Source organism: Colletotrichum acutatum, assembly GCF_030867785.1.
Source record: "Colletotrichum acutatum strain CBS 112980 chromosome Unknown BDZ83scaffold_201, whole genome shotgun sequence".
Lineage (NCBI taxonomy): Eukaryota > Fungi > Ascomycota > Sordariomycetes > Glomerellales > Glomerellaceae > Colletotrichum > Colletotrichum acutatum.
Window position 1 is genome coordinate 12,997 of NW_026849195.1, and position 25,538 is coordinate 38,534.

At 53.3% G+C, this 25,538-nt stretch overlaps 11 protein-coding genes across 11 annotated transcripts; 4 read left to right on the plus strand and 7 right to left on the minus strand.

Annotated features, from left to right (window-relative positions):
- The first annotated feature begins 418 nt into the window (after window positions 1-418).
- On the plus strand, window positions 419-2,800 carry BDZ83DRAFT_642426 (uncharacterized protein). The gene has a single exon (XM_060509612.1). The coding sequence runs from the start codon at window positions 773-775 to the stop codon at window positions 2,747-2,749; it is 1,977 nt and encodes a 658-aa protein (XP_060358190.1). The 5' UTR covers window positions 419-772; the 3' UTR covers window positions 2,750-2,800.
- Window positions 2,801-3,635: 835 nt separating this feature from the next.
- On the minus strand, window positions 3,636-6,724 carry BDZ83DRAFT_642429 (uncharacterized protein). The gene is made up of 7 exons (XM_060509613.1): window positions 6,655-6,724; window positions 6,346-6,591; window positions 6,252-6,275; window positions 6,150-6,201; window positions 6,081-6,095; window positions 4,107-6,011; window positions 3,636-4,042 (listed from the first exon to the last, which is right to left on the minus strand). Exons 1-7 carry the CDS (start codon window positions 6,668-6,670, stop codon window positions 3,925-3,927), a joined length of 2,376 nt encoding a protein of 791 aa, XP_060358191.1. The 5' UTR covers window positions 6,671-6,724; the 3' UTR covers window positions 3,636-3,924.
- A 34-nt stretch (window positions 6,725-6,758) lies between these two features.
- BDZ83DRAFT_642432 (uncharacterized protein) lies at window positions 6,759-8,165 on the minus strand. The gene has a single exon (XM_060509614.1). The coding sequence runs from the start codon at window positions 7,793-7,795 to the stop codon at window positions 7,169-7,171; it is 627 nt and encodes a 208-aa protein (XP_060358192.1). The 5' UTR covers window positions 7,796-8,165; the 3' UTR covers window positions 6,759-7,168.
- Window positions 8,166-8,767: 602 nt separating this feature from the next.
- Window positions 8,768-9,718, minus strand: BDZ83DRAFT_592885 (acyl CoA binding protein-domain-containing protein; the record flags this gene model as incomplete). The annotated part of the gene is made up of 2 exons (XM_060506575.1): window positions 8,768-9,320; window positions 9,396-9,718. The coding sequence occupies 2 exons, from the start codon at window positions 9,716-9,718 to the stop codon at window positions 8,768-8,770; spliced, it is 876 nt and encodes a 291-aa protein (XP_060358193.1).
- A 1,355-nt stretch (window positions 9,719-11,073) lies between these two features.
- Window positions 11,074-12,347, minus strand: BDZ83DRAFT_724470 (ribonuclease III domain-containing protein; the record flags this gene model as incomplete). Its single annotated transcript, XM_060512658.1, has 2 exons — window positions 11,074-12,027; window positions 12,081-12,347. The coding sequence occupies 2 exons, from the start codon at window positions 12,345-12,347 to the stop codon at window positions 11,074-11,076; spliced, it is 1,221 nt and encodes a 406-aa protein (XP_060358194.1).
- Window positions 12,348-12,713: 366 nt separating this feature from the next.
- On the plus strand, window positions 12,714-13,620 carry BDZ83DRAFT_642440 (mitochondrial ribosomal subunit S27-domain-containing protein). The gene is made up of 4 exons (XM_060509615.1): window positions 12,714-12,823; window positions 12,874-13,079; window positions 13,131-13,177; window positions 13,233-13,620. The coding sequence occupies exons 1-4, from the start codon at window positions 12,785-12,787 to the stop codon at window positions 13,250-13,252; spliced, it is 312 nt and encodes a 103-aa protein (XP_060358195.1). The 5' UTR covers window positions 12,714-12,784; the 3' UTR covers window positions 13,253-13,620.
- A 573-nt stretch (window positions 13,621-14,193) lies between these two features.
- Window positions 14,194-17,626, plus strand: BDZ83DRAFT_712524 (armadillo-type protein). The gene is made up of 4 exons (XM_060511615.1): window positions 14,194-14,678; window positions 14,801-15,856; window positions 15,917-16,543; window positions 16,602-17,626. Exons 1-4 carry the CDS (start codon window positions 14,559-14,561, stop codon window positions 17,133-17,135), a joined length of 2,337 nt encoding a protein of 778 aa, XP_060358196.1. The 5' UTR covers window positions 14,194-14,558; the 3' UTR covers window positions 17,136-17,626.
- On the minus strand, window positions 17,627-19,119 carry BDZ83DRAFT_642443 (uncharacterized protein). Its single transcript, XM_060509616.1, has 3 exons — window positions 18,811-19,119; window positions 18,171-18,746; window positions 17,627-18,102 (listed from the first exon to the last, which is right to left on the minus strand). Exons 1-3 carry the CDS (start codon window positions 18,913-18,915, stop codon window positions 17,935-17,937), a joined length of 849 nt encoding a protein of 282 aa, XP_060358197.1. The 5' UTR covers window positions 18,916-19,119; the 3' UTR covers window positions 17,627-17,934.
- Window positions 19,120-20,142: 1,023 nt separating this feature from the next.
- BDZ83DRAFT_592910 (ribose-phosphate diphosphokinase) lies at window positions 20,143-21,780 on the minus strand (the record flags this gene model as incomplete). Its single annotated transcript, XM_060506580.1, has 4 exons — window positions 20,143-20,219; window positions 20,275-20,578; window positions 20,633-20,856; window positions 21,081-21,780. The coding sequence occupies 4 exons, from the start codon at window positions 21,778-21,780 to the stop codon at window positions 20,143-20,145; spliced, it is 1,305 nt and encodes a 434-aa protein (XP_060358198.1).
- Window positions 21,781-23,919: 2,139 nt separating this feature from the next.
- Window positions 23,920-24,459, plus strand: BDZ83DRAFT_592895 (RNA polymerase Rpb4-domain-containing protein; the record flags this gene model as incomplete). Its single annotated transcript, XM_060506578.1, has 2 exons — window positions 23,920-24,060; window positions 24,148-24,459. 2 exons carry the CDS (start codon window positions 23,920-23,922, stop codon window positions 24,457-24,459), a joined length of 453 nt encoding a protein of 150 aa, XP_060358199.1.
- Window positions 24,460-24,608: 149 nt separating this feature from the next.
- BDZ83DRAFT_758102 (P-loop containing nucleoside triphosphate hydrolase protein) lies at window positions 24,609-25,311 on the minus strand (the record flags this gene model as incomplete). Its single annotated transcript, XM_060514984.1, has 3 exons — window positions 24,609-24,890; window positions 24,957-25,170; window positions 25,244-25,311. The coding sequence occupies 3 exons, from the start codon at window positions 25,309-25,311 to the stop codon at window positions 24,609-24,611; spliced, it is 564 nt and encodes a 187-aa protein (XP_060358200.1).
- Window positions 25,312-25,538: the final 227 nt, after the last annotated feature.

The window sequence follows — 25,538 nt, forward strand, 5'->3', positions numbered from 1 at the left end:
GCCAAAAAGAGCCGAGACGTCCAATTGACATCACCGAAAGTCGTGCCTCTACTGGTAAATTGGGGTGAGCTTTCTGTCTTGGTGTGTCAAAGGGAGGCGCTTTTCGGAACTTGCTGCAGTGGGCTGGAACCGCAGCTTCCTTCTCCTCACCCCACTTGCCCCAATTGGAGCTGTTTGCCAGGGCGTGCTGGATTCCCGGGACGGCGGCGGGGAGGGGAGTTTGGGGGCTGCTGCGTCCTTTTGCAGTGACGCCAACGGTGACGACAGTGTGGGAGCTGTTGCGTGATGCACCACCCGGGGGCTTCGACATGCAGCGTCGGCCGGGACTCGGACCGTGAACTTTGGGTAGCTTATCCTGAGGGTTGGGACCCCTTTCGGATCTTGGAGCGGGGACCGAAGGCAATTTCGAACTTCGAGATATTGATAAAGGTATTCGACTTTATCTGGATGATCAATTGTCTCCGGAATCGGTGGTTGTTGCCATCGGCGACCGTCAATGTGGACGCCGAGGTTCTTTCTATCCAGGTGCGCATCTTTGCTTTAGTCAGCGTAGATTTTTTGGGGCATCGCCACTGAAGCTCCGAGAGTCCCTCGTCGCCGACTCGGTGCTGCTGACTTACACTACGGATCATCATTACCGAATGACCCCTCCACCGCGTTTTTTCTAACCACTGCTCGTGTACACTCGCATATGATACCCCCGTTCTCTTCGTGTGAATAGATTTGTTTAATCATCGTATTTCACATCAAAGTGAACCTCACATCCGCGTATATGCTCTCAAGACTGCTCTCCCGTCGAGCCGTCCCAAGAGCTATCATCAAACCCTCGGCCATCATGGCCGCCCAACTCTCCAACGGCGCAAAGCCAACAGCGACATCCTACCAAGGCCTCCCGATAGGCGAGCTGCCCAAGACATGGACCTACACCTCCTCCCTCCCGCCCGACGCAATCTTCCCGACGCCCGCCGACTCCCACAAGACCCCGCGCGACCAAATCGCCCCGCGCGGCGTCCGCAACGCAGCCTTCACCTGGGTCCGCCCCGAGACCACCGAGAACCCGGAGCTCCTCGCCGTGAGCCCGGCTGCGATGCGCGATATCGGAATCAAACAGGGCGACGAGGAGACAGAGGACTTCAAGCAGACCGTCGCGGGGAACAGGTTACACGGCTGGGACGAGGAGAAGCTCGAGGGCGGATACCCGTGGGCGCAGTGCTACGGCGGATTCCAGTTCGGGCAGTGGGCAGGCCAGCTGGGTGACGGGAGGGCTATCTCGCTGTTCGAGACGACGAACCCGGAGACCAAGACCCGATACGAGCTGCAGCTCAAGGGCGCGGGCATCACTCCTTACTCCCGGTTTGCGGACGGCAAGGCGGTGCTGCGGTCGAGTATCCGCGAGTTCGTCGTCTCTGAGGCCCTCCACGCCCTCGGGATTCCCAGCACGCGCGCGCTGTCCCTGACGCTGTTGCCCAATGTCAAGGTCAGGAGAGAGACGGTCGAGCCGGGTGCGATTGTGCTGCGCTTTGCGCAGTCCTGGATTCGGTTGGGAAACTTTGATCTCCCCCGTGCCAGAGGCGACCGCGCCATGCTCCGGACTTTGGCAACATACGTCGCCGAAGATGTCCTCGGCGGCTGGGAAAAGCTTCCTGGACGCCTCGACGATCCCGAGAAACCCGCCGGCTCTTCCCTCCACGAGCCCGCCCGCGGCGTCCCGGCAACGGAGATTCAGGGCCCAGACGACTCAGCCGAGAACCGCTTCACCCGTCTCTTCCGTGAAGTCGCCCGCCGCAACGCCCTGACCGTCGCCAAGTGGCAGGCCTACGGCTTCATGAACGGCGTGCTGAACACGGACAACACCTCCATCGCGGGCCTGAGCATCGACTTCGGCCCCTTTGCGTTCATGGATAATTTTGACCCGTCCTACACGCCCAACCACGACGACCACATGCTGCGGTATAGCTACCGTAACCAACCTACCATTATCTGGTGGAACCTCGTCCGCTTCGGCGAGGCGCTGGGCGAGCTCATCGGCGCGGGGGCCAGCGTGGACGAGGATAGGTTTGTCAACGACGGGGTTGAGGAGAGCGAGTCCGAGGTCCTCGTCGGACGGGCCGAGAAGCTCATCATGCAGGTTGGCGAGGAGTACAAGGCGCTCTTCATGGCCGAGTACAAGCGCCTCATGACGCTGCGCGTTGGTCTGAAGAACTTCAAGGAGAGCGACTTTGACGAGCTGTTTAGCGGGCTGCTGGATACCATGGAGACCCACGAACTTGACTTTAACCACTTCTTCCGGCGCCTCAGCTCCGTCAAACTGTCGGATATTGCGACCGAGGACGCCCGCCGCGAGACGGCTGCGCGGTTCTTCCACGCCGAGGGCGCGACGGCCGGCAGCGAGGCCAAGGGCCGGTCTGATGTCGGCAACTGGCTGGGCAAGTGGCGCGCTCGCGTCATCGAAGACTGGGGCGAAGAAGAGGGCCAGGATGCCGAGCGGGAGAAGGCGATGAAGGCTGTGAACCCCAACTTTGTGCCGCGTGGCTGGGTGCTTGACGAGATTATCAAGCGGGTTGAGAAGGATGGCGAGAGGGATGTGTTGAGGAGGGTCATGCAGATGGCGCTACATCCCTTTGAGGAGAGCTGGGACGGTCAGGGGATTGACGGTCACGAGTACAAGGGTGATAAGGCAGAGGAGGAACGGTGGATTGGAGATGTGCCCAAGTTGAAGAGGGCTATTCAGTGCAGTTGTAGCTCATAGGTATCGAGGCTATAGATGCAAGTCTTCAATGGTAATGCCAGGCGCTTAAGATTGTCATGGGTCAAAAACGTGAAAGTTATCCCTACTGATAATGTTTGAATGCTGCCGCCGTTCCAAACCGTTCACGATAATCATCCCCATGCGTTATGGCGACACATGTGCCTGAATATTGTTTCGGCAGCCGTCATGACTGAAAGCTTCGCGTAATCAAAGCCGCGGGAGCGAAGAGCTGGAAACACCAGCAAACGTTACCTCTTCTAAGGGAACAAGGTAGGAAATACCGACTCTGTCGTTCTGCGCGATCTAATTCACTTCCTCCACCATAGCGGTTGATTTGCTCTATCAAAAGCTTCGATGGTGTCAAGCAATTTCTCATCGCGAAGACGATCATTCGTTAGATACTTCCCCATATCTTGGAAAAGATTGTCTTCTTCCTTCTCTCGGGATTCCGTTGCTTCGAACAGACGGTCGAACAGTTTGCGAGTTGCGGCCAATTCATCCAGAATCCTTGATTCGGTTGTCTTATACTGTTATACTGCTGATGCTGATTTATGAATCATATTCCTTGAGATCGCTGGTAGTATGGCTCTCGTAGGGGAGGCAAGGCAGCGGCAGCTTTGCCACAAGATTGTCTTCGTTACTTGCATCATTATGCGGTGTATTGGAAGAACCAAAATTTGTAGCAAGGTGTGCTGGAGGCGACGTGCGTAACTGGTAGGGCTGGAAAGTTGTACGATCACCATCGTCGTTACCACTAGATACCTTTGAATACCTTTCGTCAAGACGTACTCTCGTGGTGTACTGCCAGAGTGTACTCCAAGATTTGGGAGTATCAACTACCTTGACTACCTCAATGAGGGGGAGGGATATGATGGTGATATGAGTACTGGTAAGAATAGCGGTAAGGTTTCATTGAGCGGTAATTCATCGTGTCACACACTTGACTACCTAATAGGTTCGTAAACCTCCTTGACTAATGACGGCTACTTGAGATGACATCAAAAGGTATCACGAAACACAAGAAATATGAAGGTATTTACTTTCTTCAACTACCCGCCACTCTCTGCCCGCGCGTGCTATTATATACAAGCAATGCATCCATCCCAAACAAAGGAACTCTCTTTTCTTCATCTTCGTTCTCCTCCCTCTACGATCGTAGTCGTACAGTCTGTCCCTCATGCTCCGTACGCAATCTGGCCCATTGGCCTGTCCTCCTCCATGCCTGGTGCCATGAAGTTGGTCTTGGGGCTGCCACTGGCCTTGGCTGCAGAGCAGCGGGCCATTGTCGGTGAACTGGATGTACATGTTAGCTATGTCTGACAAAGGTTTCGAAAACGTCTACACGCGAACAACATACCTTCTTGAGATGACGTCTGTGAAATAGAAGTTTTCGATAACCTTCTTCAAAGGTGTACCGCTGGCCTTGGAGCCCTTGTTCTGGTCAACCAGCTGAACCTTGCTCAATTGCTGCAGAGCGACGGGCTCAACCACATCGTAGGCCGCCAGGGCCGGGCTGATCTCGGCCATTCTGTCACGAAGCTGGGCAACGTCGTTGTAAGGGAGGGGAGCACCGAGGAACTCGCTGATGGCACGGGCGATCTTCCAGTCGGTGCGGGAAGCGCCGGGCAGGGAGGTGGCGGCACGGGTCATCTGGACACGACCCTCGGTGTTGATGTAGGTACCAGCCTTCTCGGTGTAGGCAGCACCGGGGAGAACAACGTCGGCGATCTGGGCGCCGCGGTCACCGTGGTGGCCCTGGTAGACGACGAAAGCGTTCTTGGGAATGTCCTTCTCAGAGATCTCATCGGCACCAAGGAGCCAGACGAACTTGGGAGCAGTCTCAGCAACCTCAGTGGAGGGGGTGGTGAAGCCGACCTCGAAGGCACCGGCGCGGGAAGCGGCTCTCTGAAGGACGTTGTAACCGTTCCACTCAGGGGTGATGAAGTTGGCGGCGTTCTTGTCGACGAAGGCACCAATGGTCTCGTAGAAGGCCTTGGCGTCAACATGGTCAGTGACACCAGAGCCAACAACGATCATGGGGCGCTTGGCAGCCTGGAGCTTCTTGCCGAAGGGTCCGGCAAGAGCCTGCTTCAGGGCGGCGTGGTCGAGACCAAGGTGCTCAAACTCGAAAGTTGATTCCCAAGTCTCGCCAACGACACCAATCTCGAGGTCAGAGCGAAGCCATTGCTTGCGGATACGAGCGTTGAGAACAGCGGCCTCGTGACGAGGGTTGCTTCCGACGATAAGGATGGCATCGGCCTCCTCAATACCGTAGATCCTGGAGTTGAACAAGTAGTTGGAGCGAACATCGACGCCGTGGGCGACGGGCTTGCTTCCGTTGGGCATGTCGAGGGCCAAGTTCTCGGAGCCGAGCTTGTTGGCCAGGTCCTTCATGGCAACCAGGGACTCAACCTCGGTCAGCTCACCGGCAATGACCTTGAATTCGTTGCCCTTGGGCTGGATGTGGTGGTAGGCGTTGGCGACCTCCATGAGGGCTTGCTCCCAGTCGGCGGGCTCGAACTTGCCCTCACGGCGGATCAAAGGCATGGTCAATCTCTGGGTCTTCAATCCGTCGCAGGCGAAACGAGTCTTGTCGTTAATCCACTCTTCGTTGACGTCGTCGTTGAGTCTGGGGAGGATACGCATAACCTCAAGGCCACGGGAGTCGACACGGATGTTGGATCCCAAGCCGTCGAGGACATCGATGGACTCGGAGTGCTTCAGTTCCCAAGGTCTCGCGCGGAAAGCGTAAGGCTTCGAGGTAAGGGCACCAACGGGGCACAGATCGATAACGTTGCCGGAAAGTTCGGAGTCGAGGTTCTTCTCAAGGTAGGTACCGATCTGGATGTCGTTGCCACGGCCGAAAGAGCCCATCTCGGGGGCACCGGCAATATCGTTGGAGAAACGCACACATCTGGTGCAGTGAATACATCTGTTCATGGAGGTTTTGATGAGGGGGCCAATGTTCTTGTCCTCGACGGCACGCTTGCCGCCAATTTCATGGAAGCGGCCACGGTCGCCACCGTATCGCATCGACTGGTCCTGGAGATCGCACTCACCACCCTGGTCGCAGATAGGGCAGTCCAAAGGATGGTTGGCGAGGAGGAACTCCATGACACCCTCACGGGCCTTGTGTGTGATGGGAGAGTTGGTCTTGACGACCATACCGGGCTGGACGGGCCATGCGCAGGAGGCTACGGGCTTCGGTGCACGCTCGACTTCGACCAAGCACATACGGCAGTTACCGGCAATCGCAAGCTTTCTGTTGTATTTGTCAGTCGGGGGTCATCCCTCGCAGCGGTCATCGATTCGATCGAAAGGGGCGTCGTACTCATGGTAGCAATATCTGTTGAGGAGTTAGTTAATGCCATACAGACTGTTTGTTGACGGCTGAACAAACCTGGGAATTGTGACGCCTGCCTTTTCGCAAGCTTGAATCAGGGCGGAGCCGGCTAGAAGATGGTCAGTAGGAATCCTCGGACACGGCCACATTGCAGCTCACCTTCAACAGACACCTTCTTTCCATCTGTAGATCTCGTCAGCAAAACCTCGATAGAAACCAATTGAGCCCCTCGCGAGGGCGGGTTCGTCCTTACCAACAGTCAGTTCGACTTCGGCATTCCTGCGAGCTGTTGTAGCAAAAGTTCGCGAGGCATTGGCGGCCTGCTTGCCAGTCCGCCAAGCCGAACGTGCTAATGAATGCCGCAGCATCGTATCGCCTTGACGGATTGAGACTCTGACGAAACGGGGGAGGGCGTTTGGGTGAGAGGCGGATTGATATTCAATCGTTGACGTCGGGAGGGAACTGCTCTTCTGTCCCGGACCATGGGGATTTGGTGGCGCTAGTGCGTAAATCGCGATTAATTTACATCAACCGTGATTGGTCGACCATCCCGGGAGCTTACTTCTCGCCTGAGGCATCAAGAAATCCCTCTGAGCACCATTTAGTCTGCGGAAAATTTCGTCGCAGAGCGCCTCTTTCTCTTTTTCCTCTTCACTTTAAATTGTATGGACACTTATCGTAGGTGAGCTTGAGCTTCGCAAGATGCTTGATCGAGCCTTCCTCTATCTAGTGTACCTAGATGAAGCTTTTTGACGCCGTTTATGGAAGCATGGGAGAATTCTTCAATGACCGCTGCCTCTTACCGCCGGTCGTTACATATCATGATGACGACGAGACTTTGTTGTATATAGTACGTGCGTTTTACTAATATCTCGTGATGTGTATGTGCATTTCCTATGTACACAAAACGCTGTGCGGACGCATCGCCGCCTTACGCGAGACACCTCTAAATGGCAGCGATTTCGTCGGGCGACCATCTTCTTTAGGTCCCCGGCGGTCTTGCCTACTATTCCCAGTTCATGTTGTGTTCCTCAGACACTTCCGCCCACTGCTACTCAAGCTACCTTTTGTCGCTTCTAGCTCCGAGCAGTCTCATCCCCCTGCCCTTGGTCGGCAGACGATGCCTTGAGTGCAGCATCCAACATCTCTTGATAGGGCTCTTTGAGCTCTTGGGCGTGGTTGTGGTATCCGTGCAGTTGACCCACGGCTTGGCCAGCATTGTAGAGAGACCATTGAAGTGCTGATGGCCTAGGAGGCATTACTTGCGGAGTCTCGGGAGGCTTGTATGTGGACAGGTGCCGGTCGTTGTAATCAGCGCCGGGCGGTATCGGGGCGTGGACCGACTCCATGATGAGAGCTTCCTCGCCTTGCATGAGGCCTGCGGGTGTCTCAATGAAGCCCTTTTCCGCTTCCTCTTGTTTCGCTACCTGTAAGATTCGCTTGTGCTCTCGCTCATAAACAAAGACAAGGTTCTGCTCGACGGCGGCTGTGTGTTTTTCAAGATTCTCTTGGCAGAGCTTGATGCGCTCTATCTCGGTACGCGGAGCGTCGTAAGGATCAAAGAGGCTCTCTTCCAGAGGAATGAACATCGCCAGAGCCGGCACGGCTTGTGGGATATCCTCCTCCTCCTCCTCCATGATATATTCGGCAGCAACCTCTGCTTTTCCATGTCTCGTCGACTGATCATTTATGGTTTCTCGCATCTTGCCCACGAATCCGTCGCTATCATCAGAATCTGAGTGCCAATCTGGGCCTTGACCGCATCTCAGGTAGATTTCGCAGTGTTGTGACCTCGTCGAGTTGCGCAATATGATGGGGTAGGTGGAAGACGAAAGGTTAAGGTTGAGCTTCTTGGGAAGGTGGGACTAAGACTGTAAGGGTAAGCTGAGGTCCCACGTCTGTGATCGCAGTTTCAAGGTGGCTCCGAACTTACACCCCGGTCCTGCTTATTTTTCGCAATTGACTCGAATCTCAATGGGCACACATGAATGATATATAATCAAGTTTCGTTGCAAAGACTCTGTTCACGATGCTTGTTTGCTTGTTTCTCACTTTTAGTGAAGCCCAATGTCGAAGTTTCCTCAAATTCGCTGGTGTAACAGGTGAATGGGCAAGTGTGGTATAGGTATGAAAGTGAAACGTTAAATTTTTGAATTTACAACTGCTTGCTATTGGATATCACATTTATATGATCAGGCCGGTCCTAGCTCTGGACATTCCTTGAATAGGTAGGTTGTTCAGTTCAGTCGGTTCCTGCCTCCTTAGCCCGAAGACTTGGCCAACTGTTGCAATTGGCACAGTATGTATGGTGCTTTCCCATGTGACGGCTTTCTTTATGATGTCCTTTGGGGGACATTCTGGTTTGACTGCCCATCGCCAAGAGGGGATTTCTTTATCGTCGCTATCCAGACTGTTCCCTTGATAAGATTATTCCCCATGTTCAAATCAAGGGACACAAATATTCGGGCCGTCATGGGAGTGTACGCCGCTACTCCAGGACTGACTTCAAAGCGTCACCGCTGCCGAAGAAGCCTCCTAAGCTTGGGGGGCGAAGGCCGTAAAAGACGATCAGCAGACCGGTGTTGTTATAGTCAGCCAGTAGCAGTGCTGTTGATCGAATCAATGCTATGTCAGCCTAAAAGCTTCGCCTTCTCTTGCTGCCAGCGGGAGAATTGTCATCTGGCGGGTAAGACGTTCCTCACGTACTCCCGCATCAACTTCACACCTGCCCGGACCAAGTCTTCCAGTCGCCGGTCCTTCCGCTTGCGCATCCACAGTAGGATGAAGGCTAGCAGCACCATATCGATGGCTAGATGTTTCATAATAACCCATGTTAACCATCGTAGCCAGGCTGGGAAGCTTCGTGACTTTTTGGACTTCCACTCTCTTCCTGTTGTTATTTGCTCTCGTAATGCCGCGACCTCGGCGGACAGCTTCTCAAGTGCGCGCTCCACGCTGCGAGACCAGTTGCTGCTGGGCACGAGCGCGTCCCCTTCGTCATCATCGTCGTAACCTATCCTTCCATCTGAGTTCCTTTCCGCGGCATCGTCCTCGCTCATGGGACTGAGAACCTTCAGGGGGCCTTCGGATCCAGCCAGGGGTGGCTGGAACTGCCGTAATTCGCCGGTGTAACCTGTGCCTTTCGGTGAAGAGTCGGTCGAGCTGGGGCTATTGTTCTTGATCTGATTCCATACGAACTCGAGTTCCGAGACAAGTTCCTTTGCGTCTCTGTGGTGACGAGTTAGTGGGCTGCGATGCGCAAAGAGCGGTTCCAGTAACAGTAGGATGGGCATGCGGGCTCACGGTGTTGTCGCATATTTGTGCATCGTCTCGATCAATGCTTCGATGTATCTTCTCTTTGCTTCCGTCCGGCTTAGACCTTTCTGGAGGTTCCACGCATCCCACTTGTCTTTCTCGCGTTGAAGCTCGTCGGCTGGCATGCCGGAAGCCGAGGTCGGCCGCTCCATGACGCCATCGACATCCCCCTCCATCGCTTGCTTGTAAAGGCCATAGAGTCGAAGTCTGTCGGACGGCGGGGGACGCGATGCCCCTGTTTTGGGGATTTTCTTGACGGTATTTAAGGCATGGACGAACACGCGATCTATAGAGAGAAGGCATAATCGCATAATTAGCCGGGGAATTGCTCTCTCCACAACGAGCGCATAGAAAGGTTCTGCTTGCACTCACCCACGGAGTCAGCCATCTAGAAAGCCGTTTCTCGAGGCGACCGGACCGACGTGATTAGTTGGCAAAGGGAGGGAAGACGCGCTCGTTGAAGGGGAGTATATCCGAGGTGTTCTGGGCGTTGGGGTTGGGTTCGGCTCAACAACACCAGGCGAAGATAGCAACTCAGATAACCTAGTTCCGTAAATCACCTGGATGTGCCGGTAGAGCGAGGTACCTTGGCAGCCGGAACTGAAACGGAATGGGGGAACAACAGGTGCTGGGAAAAGGAGAGAGTTAGAGATCCAGCACGCTGACATGCATTATGTGAGAGCTTCGCCATGGGACTCTTTCCCTTCGTCGTCCAAAGAGAAAGAAAGGATCTGGTGGGTAGCAGGAGAGTAGCGGCGGCGATGGCGGGTGCTGGCAATGAGGCACAGGTATTTCGGTACCGGCAATCAGCTGTCTCTAAATTGGGCCCTTGGGAGGGCCACTGGGGGGTTCGCGCCGATGTTAGCAGCATCGGAAGGGGTGGGCGATTTCCGGTAAATTGTGTTTGCCTCGGCCGTGGGTCACGCAACGCAACGCAGACGCAGCGAAGCCCGCGCAACGGCAACGCACCCACGCAACCAACTGGGAGTCTGCGACCCCAACCCAGCAGCACCTGGGGGAGTTTAGAGTGGACGTGGGACCTGGGTGCGCGGGCCTGACGCGGGCTTGTCAGGGGTTTGTGCTTCTCCGAGATCCCGACTAGCAATTTACTCCCATCATCCCCGCGTCTTCTCTCCCTTGTGCGTGTGATTGAAGCTAGGTACCGGTAGCCTGCGGCATCTGCTTGTCGGCCGAGAAAGACATGTAGGCACGTGAAATGCGGGTAACCCTGGATGTGCGGGACGTTCCATTGTCTTTCGTTATGTTTTCGTCCTCAATTTAGAGTTCCGTCAATTGAGACTTCAGTACAAGTTTCTAAGCTGATATTGAGCCGAGGCCTATGGGTCCCAGCTTAGCGGCTACGGAGGTCCATCGTTGTTCGGCATTGGGCAGCTAGCTGTTTACTCATCTCGGCTTCTACGCAGAAGGTTGTGCACCCACGCGGTTTGTATGGTTAACACTTCAGCGAACGTCCGAGTCGAGTTCATCTGGCATCTCTGATGTGCTCTCTCAACCACCCTAACAGCTCTTCCTAGCTGTGTACTTTATGGCGTTAGCTTTTTGAGCAATTTAGTCACTATGAGGCTCATACATCTTCTTAGATGGTTGTTGCTTCAATTGAGACTGGTATCGTGGGTATAGTGCAATCGCCTGACTCTAACCTCGCCTATTTCTCCCCAAGAGCATCCAGGAAAGCCTTCTTCTTCTCCTGGTACACTTTCAGCAATTTCTTGTTGTTCAGCGCCATTTGCGCTGCCTTTTGGCCCGCCTCCTTCTTATTCAAGTCGCTTCCTGTTCCGAGGAGTTTATTTTTCTCGCCCCATCCGTCAAGGTACACTCCGACGCTGAAGAGGGCCAGCTTCTTGTTGTACTTGTCTTTCTTGTTCGCATTGGGCAAGTCCTCGTAGCGGATGGTGATGCCGTTCGCACCAATAGCCTGGCTAAGGAGGACCTTTGGCGGTAGACTAGACTCTTCTGTCACCGTTGCGCTGAGCTCCTTGACTGTCTGTAACCCAGGCGTCTTGGCAACCGACCTGATCTGGTCTTTGATAGTCGATGCCCATAGTGTCCTGAGCCACTCCGCAACTCGAGCGAGACCATTGATGGGGTCGGAAAGAACCACAGCGGCGACGTATGCTTCAAATAGATCACCGCGAACCTTTTTGATTTCATGTGGTTTTGCCACGGCCGGTTGGGTACCTCTGGGCTTGAACTCGGACGGCAGATTCGCTCTTTCGAACAGCCCGTAGTGTGTTGAGTACTCTCCCAGGTTGGCATTGCGAATCAGAAGCTCTCTGATCTGTGAGCACTGGCCTGTTGACATCCCCCCGAAAGTTTGGAAAATGAGAGAAGACGAGATCAATTCGACATAGGCATCTCCAAGCCACTCAAGGCGGTCGTAACTCAAATCCGATTTGTGCTTGGCCACGCCTACATGGGTGAAGGCCGCCAACTCTAGGACAGGATTCGTGATTTTTGGAAGAGGCGGCATTGTCTTCGGAATATCGGCTGGCGTCCACGGCTTGACCAAGATGAAAGACGGTATTGGCGGTCCTGAGACCACTAGGCTTTGCCTAGGTGTCAATGGGGATTGGCCGTCCTCATGTGATGCATTCTTTCCCTATAAAGTCAGTAAGAAATTGACAACGCATGAAAGGGAGTGAATGCCTTTACCTCATTCTCTTCGACCTCACCACTTTCTAGGGCCTGTGTATTTCCTTCCCCAGCCAACTGCTCGAAAGATGGCAACAACACCTTGCTAAGCTGCCGGATCTTCTGCAAGTCTTCACGATGAATAGAAGATCTTGTCTTCGCCTTGGTCAGCGCCTGTAGGCATTTGATGAGATCATCGCCGTGGTCGAGAAGCAAGTCTATTGCCTCGCTTTCGGTATGTCTTCGCTTGCTCGGTGGCAGCGTTCCTGAACTCGAGCGCTTGCTCATCTCGATTCTTTTCCGATACAAACACACCGCGAATTCTGCTCGAATGATATGACGAGCTTTTGTAATCGATGTTGTAAACTGAAAAACCCAAATGCTGGCCGATAAAAATGAGAGGATTTTGTCGCAATGTTGATACTTACGTCTTATTCACCAGTGACCATCTCATCAAGAAGCAACAAAAATTAAGCAGTCTATGCTTGGGTGGAGCTCACTGTGCTTTCGCTGCAGGGATCCAGTCCCTGAGCCTGGGATGCGAGGACATGGATAAGGTACGTACCAAAAAACAACGGCCAATCGATGATCCCAAGCCCGCAACCAATTGGAGTGCGCAGCTCTCATCTTGCGGGTCCAGTTCAGGACTCAGGTTCGCCCAAGCTTGTTCGACTTCGCGACAAATTTCTGGCTGATCTGATAGAGCTCTGTCAAGACCTGTAAAGATGAGTGTCCCACGCGCGAGGTTGTTGGACCTCATGAAGGTAATTTACGCGATTCCCTGACTTTTCTGGTCGTTCGCTAACTTCTATAGGCCCAATGCGAAGTCTTTGCGACAGTATTTAACCCCGAGGGAGTGAGGACGGGCAACAAGATCCTGCGCCAGCGATTGAAGGGACCTGCAATCGCCGACTACTACCCACGCAAGGTTGCGACGGTCAAGGATGTGCAGAGAGAGTTTGGCCCTCATGTCACAACTCTCGACTTGGAAGAGATGGACCGCTTGGAGCACATTGCTGGGTACGTCATGGGCTGAAGGGGGCGAAGGAGCTACCGCTAACGCCTAGACAGATTGAAGGCCAGAGGAAAGAGTGCGCCGAAAAAGAAGAAGACGAAGAGTAAGTTGTCTCGCTTGCTGTTCCCGATTGGATGGTTATGCTGACTTTTCTACAGCGGAGCCCAAGAAGCGATAAACGTTTGCCACGAAATTGATTGTACGATACGATGTGCAACTACCGAGCGATCCCTCGAAACCATGCGCGCCAGAATACTCTCCATGTATATAGAGTGGCGAGACTTTGGGCAGTATAGTTGCCGACCGAGGCAGCCCAGGTGGCTCTGTCAAAGTATGTGGAGGCCTAGGAACCTTCAGGCACAGGCATGGTATAAAAATACTGTGGATCACGGCTTCAGCGGACCATGGGGAGGATGTCCATCAACATGGAGGGCAGCCAGTGTACAAATACTATGGAGGATATCAGAGTCACAAAATCAAAAGTCTCTCCGAGAGACAGCCTTGTCTCATGTTTCAAACGACAATTCCCATTTCATTGAATCCTAGCTGAATGATTGCCTTGATCGGTAGGTTCGAACGCCAATGCGCCCTGCGTGGAGCTATTCGCAAGTAAAGACACACAGGATCTTCTACTTCCCTCAGTGCTAGGAAAAATCCCATCTAGGCTCGGTCCTGGATCTGCGGGGTTTCTCTTTCTACTACCCTGGGCACAACTGGATACCTAAGCATACGAGCAGAAGGCTGAGTCTTTTCTCAGGGTTGATGAGAAGATTGGGGCAAGGCAGCAGGGGCGGTAAGCTCTCCCCTCAAGTTGAATTCCATATGATGATTCGGCGACGCTAGGGTAGGCAGTGGTGAATAAGTCGAGGCCGGCTGGCCAGGCCCTCCTCCTTCACCTGGAATATGGAGCGGGTCGACAGGTCTTTCACCTGTAGAAAGACCTTTGCGGTACCTGCTCGCCCATATCAGGAAGACTGTGCTAAATTTCAGCCGAGTCGCGATCTCCTTTCGACTTCAAGGCCCTCAACGAGAGCCCTTCCTTCGTCAGGCCAAGCAGCAGCTCATCATTCCTCCTTCAACTCGGAACCAACTCCACGATCTCGGCTCTTTCAGATTATTCTGTCCTGACCCGCAATAGCTTCGATTAGGGCCTTCGTACGCCTTGCCTTCCAAGAGGTGCCTGTGCTGCCCGGGACTGTCTCCTTCCCAACACCAACTCGAGCTCCTTCCTCGCTCCTACTTCACCTTCCCATCCCCCATTGTCTCCCCATTCCCACCACAAAAAGCTTTCCTTACCTTTCCCCTCCACAACTCCTCCACAAACAAACCTCTCCCCCCACCACAGAGAAGAACTTCATCAGCACTCTTCTTTGTGTCTCCTCCCAAAGAATCTTTCTCAACTTGTCTGCCACCTTACGGCATTACCTTTGTTTCTATCTTCTGCAAAGTATTGACCCTCCAAGAAGAGATTGTCCGACGTCACGATGTCTACACCTCCCTCCGCGGGTCTCACCCCCAAGACCCCCAAGCGAAGCTCTCCTCCGGCTTTGAAGCCTCGTCACGAAGAGGAGAACATCCAGCCTTCCATCGAGTCAGCTGCCTCGGTAAGTATAATTCTTTTCTCACCGCTGTCTTGAAGATCTATCATTTTTTTCTGCCCTTGGCCACTGCCGTACAACACAAATTCTTCGATCAAGATAGATGTCCGGGCTAACCAATATCAAAGGGTCTCCCTGCCTTCAAGCAGAGGCAAACTATTGCAACTCTTGCTTCATCCAAGCTCGCCAATCAGAATGTTCTCAAGGTTGGTTCTTCCACCCGCAATCTGCCGCTCCGCTCACAGCGACGACAGAAGAAGGCCAATCAGGACACTATTGCTGGCACGAACCCTATGGATATGCTCCTTGCCAAGCTATCTGAGCAGCAAGCTGCCCTCGATCAACAGAACGAGGCTTTGAAGAACTCTGATGAGAACAGCTTGTACTCCCGTCACTTCGACAAGGCTTCTTCGACGACGAACTTGGTCCCTATCACTCCTGCCACGGACTCGTTCCCCACGACTGCACCTACGAGTCGCCCAACCAGTGCCGCTCTTAAGGAGACTAGCGGCAACGTGGACGAGCTCCTTCGACTGAAGATGGAGCTTGCCCGAGCGCAGAACAAGATCTCTCGCCTTGATCACGAACTGGCTCAGTCGCGCTCGGTCAAGCAAGAAGAAGACATTGCTCCGGCTCCGCCTGCGGCTCGTTTGGGGGCATTCGGAGCTGAGAACGCCTGGCCTACCGACGACAACTCCTCGGATATCGGCGCCCCTTCCATCAACAACTACAGTCGTCCCCGCCATTGGGGCAACAACAGAGCTCCTCTCTCCTTTGGTGCGGCTGCTCTCATTTCCGACTCTGGTGGTGACTGGTTCGTTGGCGGACGTGGCGGCTTCAACCAGGGCTATATGGACCCCGCTGGTCCGTACTCTATGGCGGATGGTTATCGCAATGATCGCATGAGCCATGAACCCGAGATGTACTCTCGGCCCCCTAGCAGTCGCCGAAACAACCGGTTCGACAACAGCCGCTGGCCGTCTCCTCAGCCATACGGAGGAATTAACTTTGGACATAACTTTGGCGGCTTCACTCCCTCTCCTGCTCCGTTCGACCCCATGGGTGGTCCTCCAGGCAGCGCTTCAGGCAACATGGGCTATCAAGGCTTCAACCAGCAGGGCCCGGGAAGTTCATTGTCGCCCCATGCAACTGAGTTCACCACTGGCGATGGATGGAAGAGCGAGGTACGTGATAATGGCAGATAGGTACCTTGATGTAAAATGCTAATGTTCCATCTCAAACAGGCCATTGCCACTGAGGGCCAGACGTACCTGCCAACTACTGAGCCTCTCAACTATCGCCGCTTGTTGGACCGGAACGTCAATTGCAACTGGAAGTATATTGTGGATAAGATTGTCTGCAACAACGACCAGCAGGCCTCCATCTTCCTGCAGCAGAAGCTCAAGGTTGGCACTCCGGACCAGAAGTACGAGATCGTGGAGGCAATCGTTGCTCAAGCATATCCTCTCATGGTCAACCGTTTTGGCAACTTCCTTGTACAGCGTTGCTTCGAGCATGGCACTCCGGAGCAGGTTGTTAAGATCGCGGAAGCCATTCGCGGCAATACTCTCAATCTGTCCATGGATCCATTTGGTTGCCATGTCGTTCAGAAGGCGTTCGACTCCGTTCCCGAGGACTACAAGGCTATCATGGTCCATGAACTCCTTCGCAGAATTCCCGAGACCGTCATTCATCGTTACGCCTGTCATGTCTGGCAAAAGCTCTTTGAGCTTCGATGGTCCGAGTCCCCGCCCCAGATCATGAAGTTCGTCAACGAGGCTTTGCGAGGCATGTGGCACGAAGTCGCTTTGGGCGAAACTGGCAGTCTGGTTGTCCAGAACATCTTCGAGAATTGTCTCGAGGAAGATAAGGTATGCTGACATTTTCCTACCCTCTTTTCTATATGCGTGTCTAACTATGGATTTGTAGCGGCCCTGCATTGAGGAAGTCCTTGCCAACATTGACATTGTGGCTCACGGACAGTTCGGAAACTGGTGCATCCAGCATATTTGTGAGCATGGCGCTCCAGCGGACAGAAGCCGTGCTATCGACCATGTCATTCGCTACGCTGCCGAATACAGCACTGATCAGTACGCCTCCAAGGTTGTTGAGAAGTGCCTGAAGATTGGCGGTGGAGAGTTCCTCAGTCGCTATCTTGACCGGGTCTGTGAGGGTCGTGTCGATCGCCCTCGCATCCCCCTCGTCGACATTGCAAGCGACCAGTACGGCAATTATCTCATTCAGTACATCCTCACACATGCGGGTCTGCAGCACCGCGAGGTTGTCGCCGCCCACATTCGCAAGCACATGGTCTCTCTTCGTGGCTCCAAGTTTGGATCTCGTGTGGGCATGCTTTGCACCAACCCCGCTGTCGCTACTCGTCCCGGTCCCGGAGTTGGCCCTGCCATGAACCGAATGGGTGCCGGTCCTCGTTACAGCGGCGGTGGCGGAGGCTACCGTTAGACTTTGTCACCATCTTTTCATACTGTCACCATCAACTTCTCAACTGTTCTCACTCTGCGTCACTATAGGACCTCTTTCCCCTAATTCCTTGTCACCCCATTCGATTTCCCTCAACTTTGACAAAGTCATTGCACCACCTCATTTGTCCGTGCTTACGAAACATCTTCCTCAGCCATTAATTTACAAATCAGCTGTCATCCTACGCTCGGCAGGTTATTACTTGTCTGAGTGCATTGGACACTTCATGGTTACGGATTTTGCGATATGGAGTTGCGTCAGTGTGACCTCGAAACCCTAAGTGGGCGTTGGAGTTGCATCACGAAGCCCAGCCAGAATGCTCGCATCTATACATGGCGGTTCATCGACACATCCACATACCCCTTTGATACTCCTTTAGTCTCATCAAAATTCAAACTGGACAACCCGGAGGATGGCGAGGATGGACAACTAGGCAAGCATGGCATATCAGACCAAAAGTCAAAGACAATGATTGTATGTAGTTATGTATCACATTCCGGAAACTTTGGAGTGCGGCCTTGGTCCGGCTTGGACAGCATCTGTGGCAGTCCTCAACTGAGCATTAGGTAGCTCCCTAGAAATGACTCTTCTACAAGTAACTTGGTCCCCTCGATTATCTTATGCGAAGTCGTAAATGGGATCTTCCCATGTCGGGATCATAATGTTTTGCTTGACATTGTTAACTCTGTGGTAATCCACAAGCATTGTACCCCTATGCCCCTCTCCCGAACGCCATTCGTATTGCCTCCTGAATCCTACATGATTCTGATCATGCATCGTTTTACGCTTCTTTGCTTACAGACTCAGCCTCTTCTGCAGGTGATACGGCGTCATCTAACGGTGGGAATTCAGAGTCGACTACAGATGGCTTCTCTACCGCCTCTGCAGTTGCGACATCTCTCTCCCACGGCTTCTTGGGTACCGCACGTTTCCCAAATGGTTTCACAGACTGCAAGTTCAGTAATGATCTTGAGAAGAGAAAAAGAGAAAGGGGAAACACAAGGGGCTAATACTCACTGCGTCTCTAACGACAGTGTCTGGGATCTGTCTGATGCCAGGGATGGGAATCCCCTTTTGAATCATCTCCAGCATCTGCGCGAAACCCATTGGGTACGCTGGTTCGTCGTCTCCTTGGCCTGGGGCGCCCTCCTTCGGCTGCGCTTTTTGTTCGACGTAGAGGTCTGATTTTGGCGCTGCTGTTTGCCATGAGGGCGTTACTTCGTCTGCGGGGTTTGAGGATGAGTCTGGTGTTGGATTTGCGGGGGTGGCCTCGTTGGTGTTGAGGTTGTCGAGCTTCGATGTTAGTGTTGGGACGTCGTCTTTTGGTGGTTCTGTTGCGCCGCTGGCTGCGGAAGCTGTGGAGGAGGATGCCCCTTGTGAGCTAGTTGTGCCGGTGGTCTTGTATTCTTCAGGCAGGACGTCGGGGGGCGTATGGTCCGGGTGCTTCGCGAGCCAGTCCTTGTACTTTGCAAAGTCAATGGTCACGCCGATGCGCTGGGCGTAGTAGAATATCCTGGCGTGGATCGCGAGGTCGGTGGGTGTGCCTTGCGGGTTTTCCGTGTTTGGATCGCCGAGGATCGCGTAGAGGCCGGACTATATGACACCCACCTCGTCAGATAGCTGAAGAATGAGTGGCGGTGCTACGAGGGAGACATACTGTGAACATCTTGTCTCTTTTCCATGGGTACGTGTCAAAGGCCTTGAACATGCCGTCCTCATCTGTGATTGCGCGGATGCGCTCTGCGCCGGAGAGGGTCGCCATTGCGAATGACCCGGTTGTGTGATTATGCTACTAGAGTCACCCGGACCTGGATTGTCTACGAATGCGCGGAAGGAAGGTGTGAGAAAACCACTTGAGTTGTGTGTTGAGAAATGCTGCTCGTCCTCGTTGGTCTGACGTCGTTGCCGAGGCTCAAAAGTCACGGCAAAGATGTCGTTCGGTTTAAGCATCCTCAGAGAGGGAAGCTCAGCGGGATGGCGGGGCGAGAGCTTGGCTTCCATCGCCCCGATAAGATAAGCAAATGAATGTACCCCGCGAAATCGCGGATCGGTGGGGCCCGGGCGGGAAGTTGGGGAGTTTGGGGTTGGGAGTCCTTTGGAGAAGGGAACTTCTTGGCTTGTAGGAGTTTGTTCCGACATCCTTGCTTTTTTCTTTTGGAACTTCATCAGCTTAGATTCAATTCCCTCTTGTCTTCTTGAGTCTGGTTTGGGGCCATATCTATATGTAAGAGTATGAGAGATTGAACCTCCTTTTCGATGAGTAAATCTGACATGTGAAAACCCATTTTGCAAGTACAAGCCTTCATCAGCACACAAACAACAGCACAACGACGGCACATACCGTTCGCCTCCAAAATGACAGAGGTTTTGTACATCTTGATTGCTAGATCTCTTATCTATCTCAGATATATGTCACGGTTTGTCTACGGGCACGCTGACAATCATCAAGCGGCAGAACCTTCTACGGATATGTTTATGTTATGTGGACGGGATGAAGACTATTGCGCAGCGCTGTACTGGCCCCCGTTTCGCACAAGTCCCAAAAATCATGAAAGAAACGTTCGAAGTCGCAAACAGTAAAACGGACAAGTGTAACCCATCAGACATGAAAAGTTTGTGTGTATAGCAAAGCTCCCCCTTCGGGTCCGCTGTTCCGCTGTACAGAGAGCCTCCATCTTACGAACGAGGTTCTAAGTATCTTTGTTTTGTGTGTAGCAATGTGGCTAGCCCAACGGGGCTGCCACTGGTTTGCATCATTTCCAATGGGAAACGAGCTGGTATGTTGTTGATAAGTCCGGGTAAAAGAGGAAAACGTCTAGAATGTCCATGGCGTAAGAAAAGATGCCACACTCAACCCACCCCCTGTGCTGAACGCCAGTAAAACAACACCAACGGTTGCTGAGATTCCCTGAAATCAGTTGGTGGAATCCAATAAACCCTCCGATGCAAAAAGCCGATGTTTCTTTTCGAACGCCACGTGATGATGCTTTTAGTTGTGCTGGAAAAGGACGCTGATCGACTCGCCGTGGTGGACACGACGGATAGCCTCCGCAAAGACCGGAGAGACTGCCGAAATTTAGCTACGTTTCACCAGGACACAACAGTATTCGAGAACACTCACCGTCCAAGAACTCGAGTTTGGAGCAGGCGCGCATATGGTCCTTTTGAGGGACAGTGTTTGTCACGACCATCTTGTCGATGGCAGAAGCGTTGATACGCGGGATGGCGTCACCACTGAGAATGCCGTGCGTCAAGAGGGCATAGATGTGAGTAGCACCCTCCTTCTTGAGCAACTTGGCAGCTCTCGTAATAGTGTTGCCGGTATCGATGAGGTCGTCAACGAGAATGCAGACCTTGTCCTTGACATCACCCACCAGCATCATGCTGGCATTACGCTGCTCGGTGTACTTGGTCGGGCGTCGCTCCTGTAAAAGAAAACATGAATCCTGTGTCTACTGCCTCGGGGAATAATGGCCTACCTTGTGGATCAGGGCGAAAGCCATGTCCAGCTCGTCAGCGATGGCAGTGGCGCGCTTGGCTCCACCAGCATCGGGACTGATAACCACAGCATCCTTGTAGTTGGGGATGTTCTGGCGGATGTACCTCATAAGGAGAGGCTTGCCGTACAAGTTATCGACCGGCACATCGAAGAAGCCCTGGTACTGAGGATCATGGAGATCCATCCTGCGATCATTAGCATGTGCTTCGGAAAGAAGCAATGAAGCGATGCAGGTACAAAGAGCATTTGAAAAAAAAGCTCTAGAGAAGGTCGTAGCGATGGCCTTTGTGTAGCGTAAAGCACGACACAAAAGGATGATCGGGAAGGAAACCTACGTGATCTGCGTTTGATTAGTTTGACTTCACGAATCCTTTGGACCCCTTTGAACGCTCTCTCAAGCTGTTCTCAAGGGGTCTTTTGGGAGGGACATACCACATGGTCCGCACCAGCGCAAGCCAGGAGGTCAGCAACCAGGGTGCCAGCTTGGGCAACCCACTGCTTGTATCCAGGCTTGGACTGGAAGCCATCGATTCGGTTCTGTTGCTCGTTGTCGTGGTTGGTGTAGCTGACCTGAGAGGATACCGAGTCGTGGTGGTTACGGCCGTTGCCATTGGTCTTGGAATGGTCGACACCGTTCATTCCATTAGAACGCTCCTCATTGAGCTTGCTCTTAGCCAGCTTTGAGGCAATGCCGTCAATGCCGTTGGGGAGACCCATGCTGCGCGCAATGCCAGGACCTGGGGTCGCAGGTACACTCTCAAAGGTGTAGTTCTTGGATGTCCCTGCTGCTGACTTTGATAGAGGTGCTCCGGCCTTCTTGTAGGGGACGTCGGGTTGTCTCGAGTAGGGGAACAGAGGCATGACAGCGGTGACTCTCTTGGCGGAGCCCGTCTTGCAGGCAGAGATCATGATGCACAAGTCCATGAAGTTGTCATTGACATTGCCAGATGCAGTCTGGACGATAAAGACGTCCTTGCCGCGCACAGAGTCCTTGATCTCGCAGCGGCTCTCTCCAACAGAGAACTTTGACAGAATGCGCTCGCATGGGTTCAGCCCGAGGTTGTTGCAAACACTGTTAAGAAGCTCCGGGTGGGAGTTGCCTCCGAGAACAATGATATTGCGGACCATTGTAAATAGTTGCTGATTGCTCGAGAAGCAATGGTTGAAATGAAGAAGAGAAGAATAGTGGTCGGGCGAAACCGGCGATATTGGAGGCTGAACCTAGTACCACTCGAGGGTATGACTAGGACCTGAGGAAGAGAATAGAGAGTTAAGGCCGGGGCTGCAATGTGTATTTCGCAGCTAGGGTATTCGAAGATGGTTGTGGAGAAAGATACCCCGGGTATTTTTTGAGGGTTCGAAGGTGTCGTGTGCGGGTTGGAGGATCGCGAGCGAAAGAGCCGGTGTCGGGTTTGCTGGAGGTGTCAAAAATCTGCTAGTGGGGTGCAGGGCGACGTCACAGCGACTGGAATGTGCCGAAGCCGAGGGTATGCGTAGAAGGGAATTGTGTGGTAAAGATGCTGGAGAGCTGGAGAGCAATCAGCGAGGATGAGGGGGAAGGCCTCTAGAGATGCGATCACAACGGGAGCATGACGAACAAGCTCAAGAGGAGAGGGAGGAGGGAAAAGCTGGTAGCGGGGGGGAATTCTGTCTGAAGCTGGGGTTGTCGAGAAGTTGTAAAGGAAAATCTCTGAGTGGATAAGTTTGTTTGGGATTGGCAGGAATCGGGGTCGGGTGCAGTCGCCGCCATGTGGACTTGGGGGTGGCAGGTGGAAATGTGTGGTGGTGGGGTAGAAGGAGAGATTGTACAGGGCTCTCTCACAGGGTGGATGGGTGTAGAAGGCGCCATTTTAGGTTAGCACGGGTACCTTGTTGCGCTTGCGTGTATGTTCATGACTCCGATCTCTGGCAGTCTCGCAGAGATTTTGCGCCCCGACGACGTTCTAACCATGCACTGTATTCTTCCGGTCGTTGCCAGGCTGCCCAGACACGCCGAGCCTCACGCAAAGTGCCGTAGACCGGTGACGGAGATGCCTGAAGCGATGCGAGGGCGGTGACGGCGGCGGGAGACACAGGCGACTGGGTACGCAGGTACAGTGTCGACGACTGACTTCGTACAGGGAGGATTGAATTGCATTGGATTCGTGGAACGCTGCCCGGAATGCAGCAGTGACTCTTGTTCTAATTCTGACTGCGATATGCCGAATGAGGTGGACATTCTGCAATCCATCCCCTTGTCAAAAAGTCTGGCTGCCTCGTGATTGTACGGATAATGTAGACGAAGTATATGCCTCTTGAATGTACATCCAGAAAATAGCGCTCCTTGACGATGATATTGAGGCAGGAAGGAGTACCTGGGGAATCTCACACCTCCCCCTACCTTATTAGTGTAGTACTGTACTGCGTAGGTAGTCGTTCTAACAAGGAGTGAAATAACGCGAGTAACCGACCGGCTTTTATTAACGACGAGAGGTGCAGGTGGCAGGGCCGCAGGCAGGAGCAAGCGGCCACCGGCCAGCGGAGGCGCCTACTTTGAATCTGAAGCCGCCAACCTAACACCAACGCTCTTTCCCCCTCTCATTGCGCAATTCCAGATCCGGTACGTACTCTGCGACAATTTGGCACATGGCAGAGTGGGGGACTGGGCATCGTGATTGGTGCCTTGGGCCGTGTTAATGCACCTGCTTTTCTGCTTGCCTTTTTATCTCCCTGCAGCTCGTTGCCAACCGTACCGGCCATCGACCGCGGGGCACTTGGGTTGTCAAGAAGAATTTGCGGCAGCATCGTACCTTGCCTTCCATTGCTCGCCCCAGAAATCCGTACAGTCACAGGTGTAATTCTTTTTACGAGATTACACAGTACCTTTACCTCGTCTGACTCTTCCAAGTTTTCACAAGTCTCAACTGGATTCGAGGCGACCCGATATTTTCTACCCCAAGGTAGAGTCACCAGTCACTCGCCCTTGTCAAATTAAACGTCAGCTTGTCCAAGGTTGTACCACTTGACAATCTATTCCCGGCCCTCTCAAAGAACATCTGCGAGGTTCCGTTTTGAGTGACAGGTACATTGGCCTAGCCTCTTCACCTTGCACACCGACACGTCAATTTCCGCAAACACCAAGCGCCTGCGCAGCTTGCATTTTCCGCACTCTTTTTTGGGCTGATACGCAATTGCCGCCGTCGCCACCTGGTATCAAACGGTTTGCATCACACCTCCTCTACCCGGAAATCGCAACCTAGTCGTCCCCGCGCCAAGCACGCAATCAATATGAAGATCCTTGAGGCTCAGTCGGCAGTTTTGACCAACTATGAGGTCTATCAACATTTGAATGAGCGCAAGCTTGGTCAGAAGAAGCGTGAGCGTGGAGAGCGCCGCGGCCCCGGCAACCTTGAAGCACTGGCAAGAGAGGTGAGTCTGACTTCATATCGGTGATACATGCAATGAAAATTGGGTATCTGCTTTTGTGTTGTAAACTCATGGCTGACACATATGTAGCTCCTCCAGTATCTGCGGACAGCACCAAACCCGCTTAGCCAGGACCCCATCACCTATCACCCAGACTGTATCACCCAGCTCCTGGGAAAGCTTCAGCCCTATGACTTGGCCAAGGGTGAGGTCATCATGATCCTGAATCTGCGCCCAGCATCCGTCGCCGCTCTGAACACCGTCATCGAAGAGATGCCTGAGCGCTTCGATGAAAACCAGCAGGAGGAGATGGTCAACATCATTGCTGAAGTGCTTGGCTCATTCCCCCAGGAGGCAGGGGAAGAAGAAGGCGCCGAGGAGGCTGCGAACGGCGCTGCTTAGAAAGCCTTGCCGCATCACACTTCGCAACTCACCCTGAACGGAACCGATTCCTCTGACATGTCCTCTTCTTTCGAGGGCACCGAGTTCTCTAGGGTGTCCTCTTCTTCATGGAGCGGAATAACAGAGTAGCCCTGACGAGGCAACGAATCTCACATGGCGACACAACCGCCCTCGCTCTGTCCTCCCTCGGCCTTCCGCGTCATGATTGCGGTTTTACCAATCTCCTCAAACGCCAGCTTGAGCAGTTCGCCCGTCACCGCGGAGCATTCCATGTACTTGTCTATGCGGATCTCCTGCGCCTGCTGGTATGCTTCTTGGGGGTAGATGATCCCGTTAGGGTCGTCTTCAGATCGTAGGTCTCTCTTGAGACCTAGCATGAGAATAGGCAAGCGGTCGGGCCTGCGGAAGGACATTTTGACCTCCGGAAGCCACTGTATCAGATGTCAGACGGGATACAGAAAGAGGAGAGAGAGAGAGAGTCATTCAGGAGAACATACATGTCTCCTCATGTTGATCAGACTCAGCCGTTGGCTTATGTCGTAACACAGTATGACGATGTCCGGCTCGAGAAGCTTCCAGTTCTCGGGGCTATTTGTATCATAAAACTCTAGACGGTACGGTTTTCCAGAAAACTTGATCTCGAAAATAAAGGGTTGGTCAATATCTCTGAGCAATCTGATGGGGCCGGTGCCTTCGCCGGCGCTCAGTCGTCTATCTCAGGGGCACATTTCATTAGCATTGTGAGACCCCCCAATGGCATGATCTCGATAAAGGGCATACGGACGAGAGAAACGACGTCTTTCCACATTTTTCATCACCAACTAATAATATCTTGACTGATTCTTCGTCCATGATTGCAGAACGGAACGGCTGCTTCGGACGACTTCCGTTGGGACGTCTAGATACGGGATGTCTGGGGAACAAATGGCGCAGGGCCAGGCCTGGCGCGGACTCAGCCAAGACTCCAGCATAAGAAACACAGTGCCCATTCCGCACCCACTGGTCCCGTCGCAACGGTTCGGCTTTCTCCATGAGGAGGAGAGAGTGTGGAGTTGGGTCAGCCACAACACAAGCCACAT

Coding starts and splice junctions, on each gene's coding strand:
- BDZ83DRAFT_642426 (XM_060509612.1), top strand. CDS start 773: ATGCTCTCAAGACTGCTCTCCCGTCGAGCCGTCCCAAGAGCTATCATC.
- BDZ83DRAFT_642429 (XM_060509613.1), bottom strand. Junction 6,202..6,251: donor AAAGAAGGTGTCTGTTGAAG/GTGAGCTGCAAT, acceptor ACCATCTTCTAG/CCGGCTCCGCCCTGATTCAA. Junction 4,043..4,106: donor ACAGACGTCATCTCAAGAAG/GTATGTTGTTCG, acceptor ATGTACATCCAG/TTCACCGACAATGGCCCGCT.
- BDZ83DRAFT_642432 (XM_060509614.1), bottom strand. CDS start 7,795: ATGCGAGAAACCATAAATGATCAGTCGACGAGACATGGAAAAGCAGAG.
- BDZ83DRAFT_642440 (XM_060509615.1), top strand. CDS start 12,785: ATGAGTGTCCCACGCGCGAGGTTGTTGGACCTCATGAAG. Junction 12,824..12,873: donor GGTTGTTGGACCTCATGAAG/GTAATTTACGCG, acceptor TAACTTCTATAG/GCCCAATGCGAAGTCTTTGC. Junction 13,080..13,130: donor CGCTTGGAGCACATTGCTGG/GTACGTCATGGG, acceptor ACGCCTAGACAG/ATTGAAGGCCAGAGGAAAGA.
- BDZ83DRAFT_712524 (XM_060511615.1), top strand. CDS start 14,559: ATGTCTACACCTCCCTCCGCGGGTCTCACCCCCAAGACCCCCAAGCGA. Junction 15,857..15,916: donor GCGATGGATGGAAGAGCGAG/GTACGTGATAAT, acceptor CATCTCAAACAG/GCCATTGCCACTGAGGGCCA. Junction 16,544..16,601: donor ATTGTCTCGAGGAAGATAAG/GTATGCTGACAT, acceptor ATGGATTTGTAG/CGGCCCTGCATTGAGGAAGT.
- BDZ83DRAFT_642443 (XM_060509616.1), bottom strand. CDS start 18,915: ATGGCGACCCTCTCCGGCGCAGAGCGCATCCGCGCAATCACAGATGAG. Junction 18,747..18,810: donor AAAGAGACAAGATGTTCACA/GTATGTCTCCCT, acceptor GGTGTCATATAG/TCCGGCCTCTACGCGATCCT. Junction 18,103..18,170: donor ACACTGTCGTTAGAGACGCA/GTGAGTATTAGC, acceptor CTGAACTTGCAG/TCTGTGAAACCATTTGGGAA.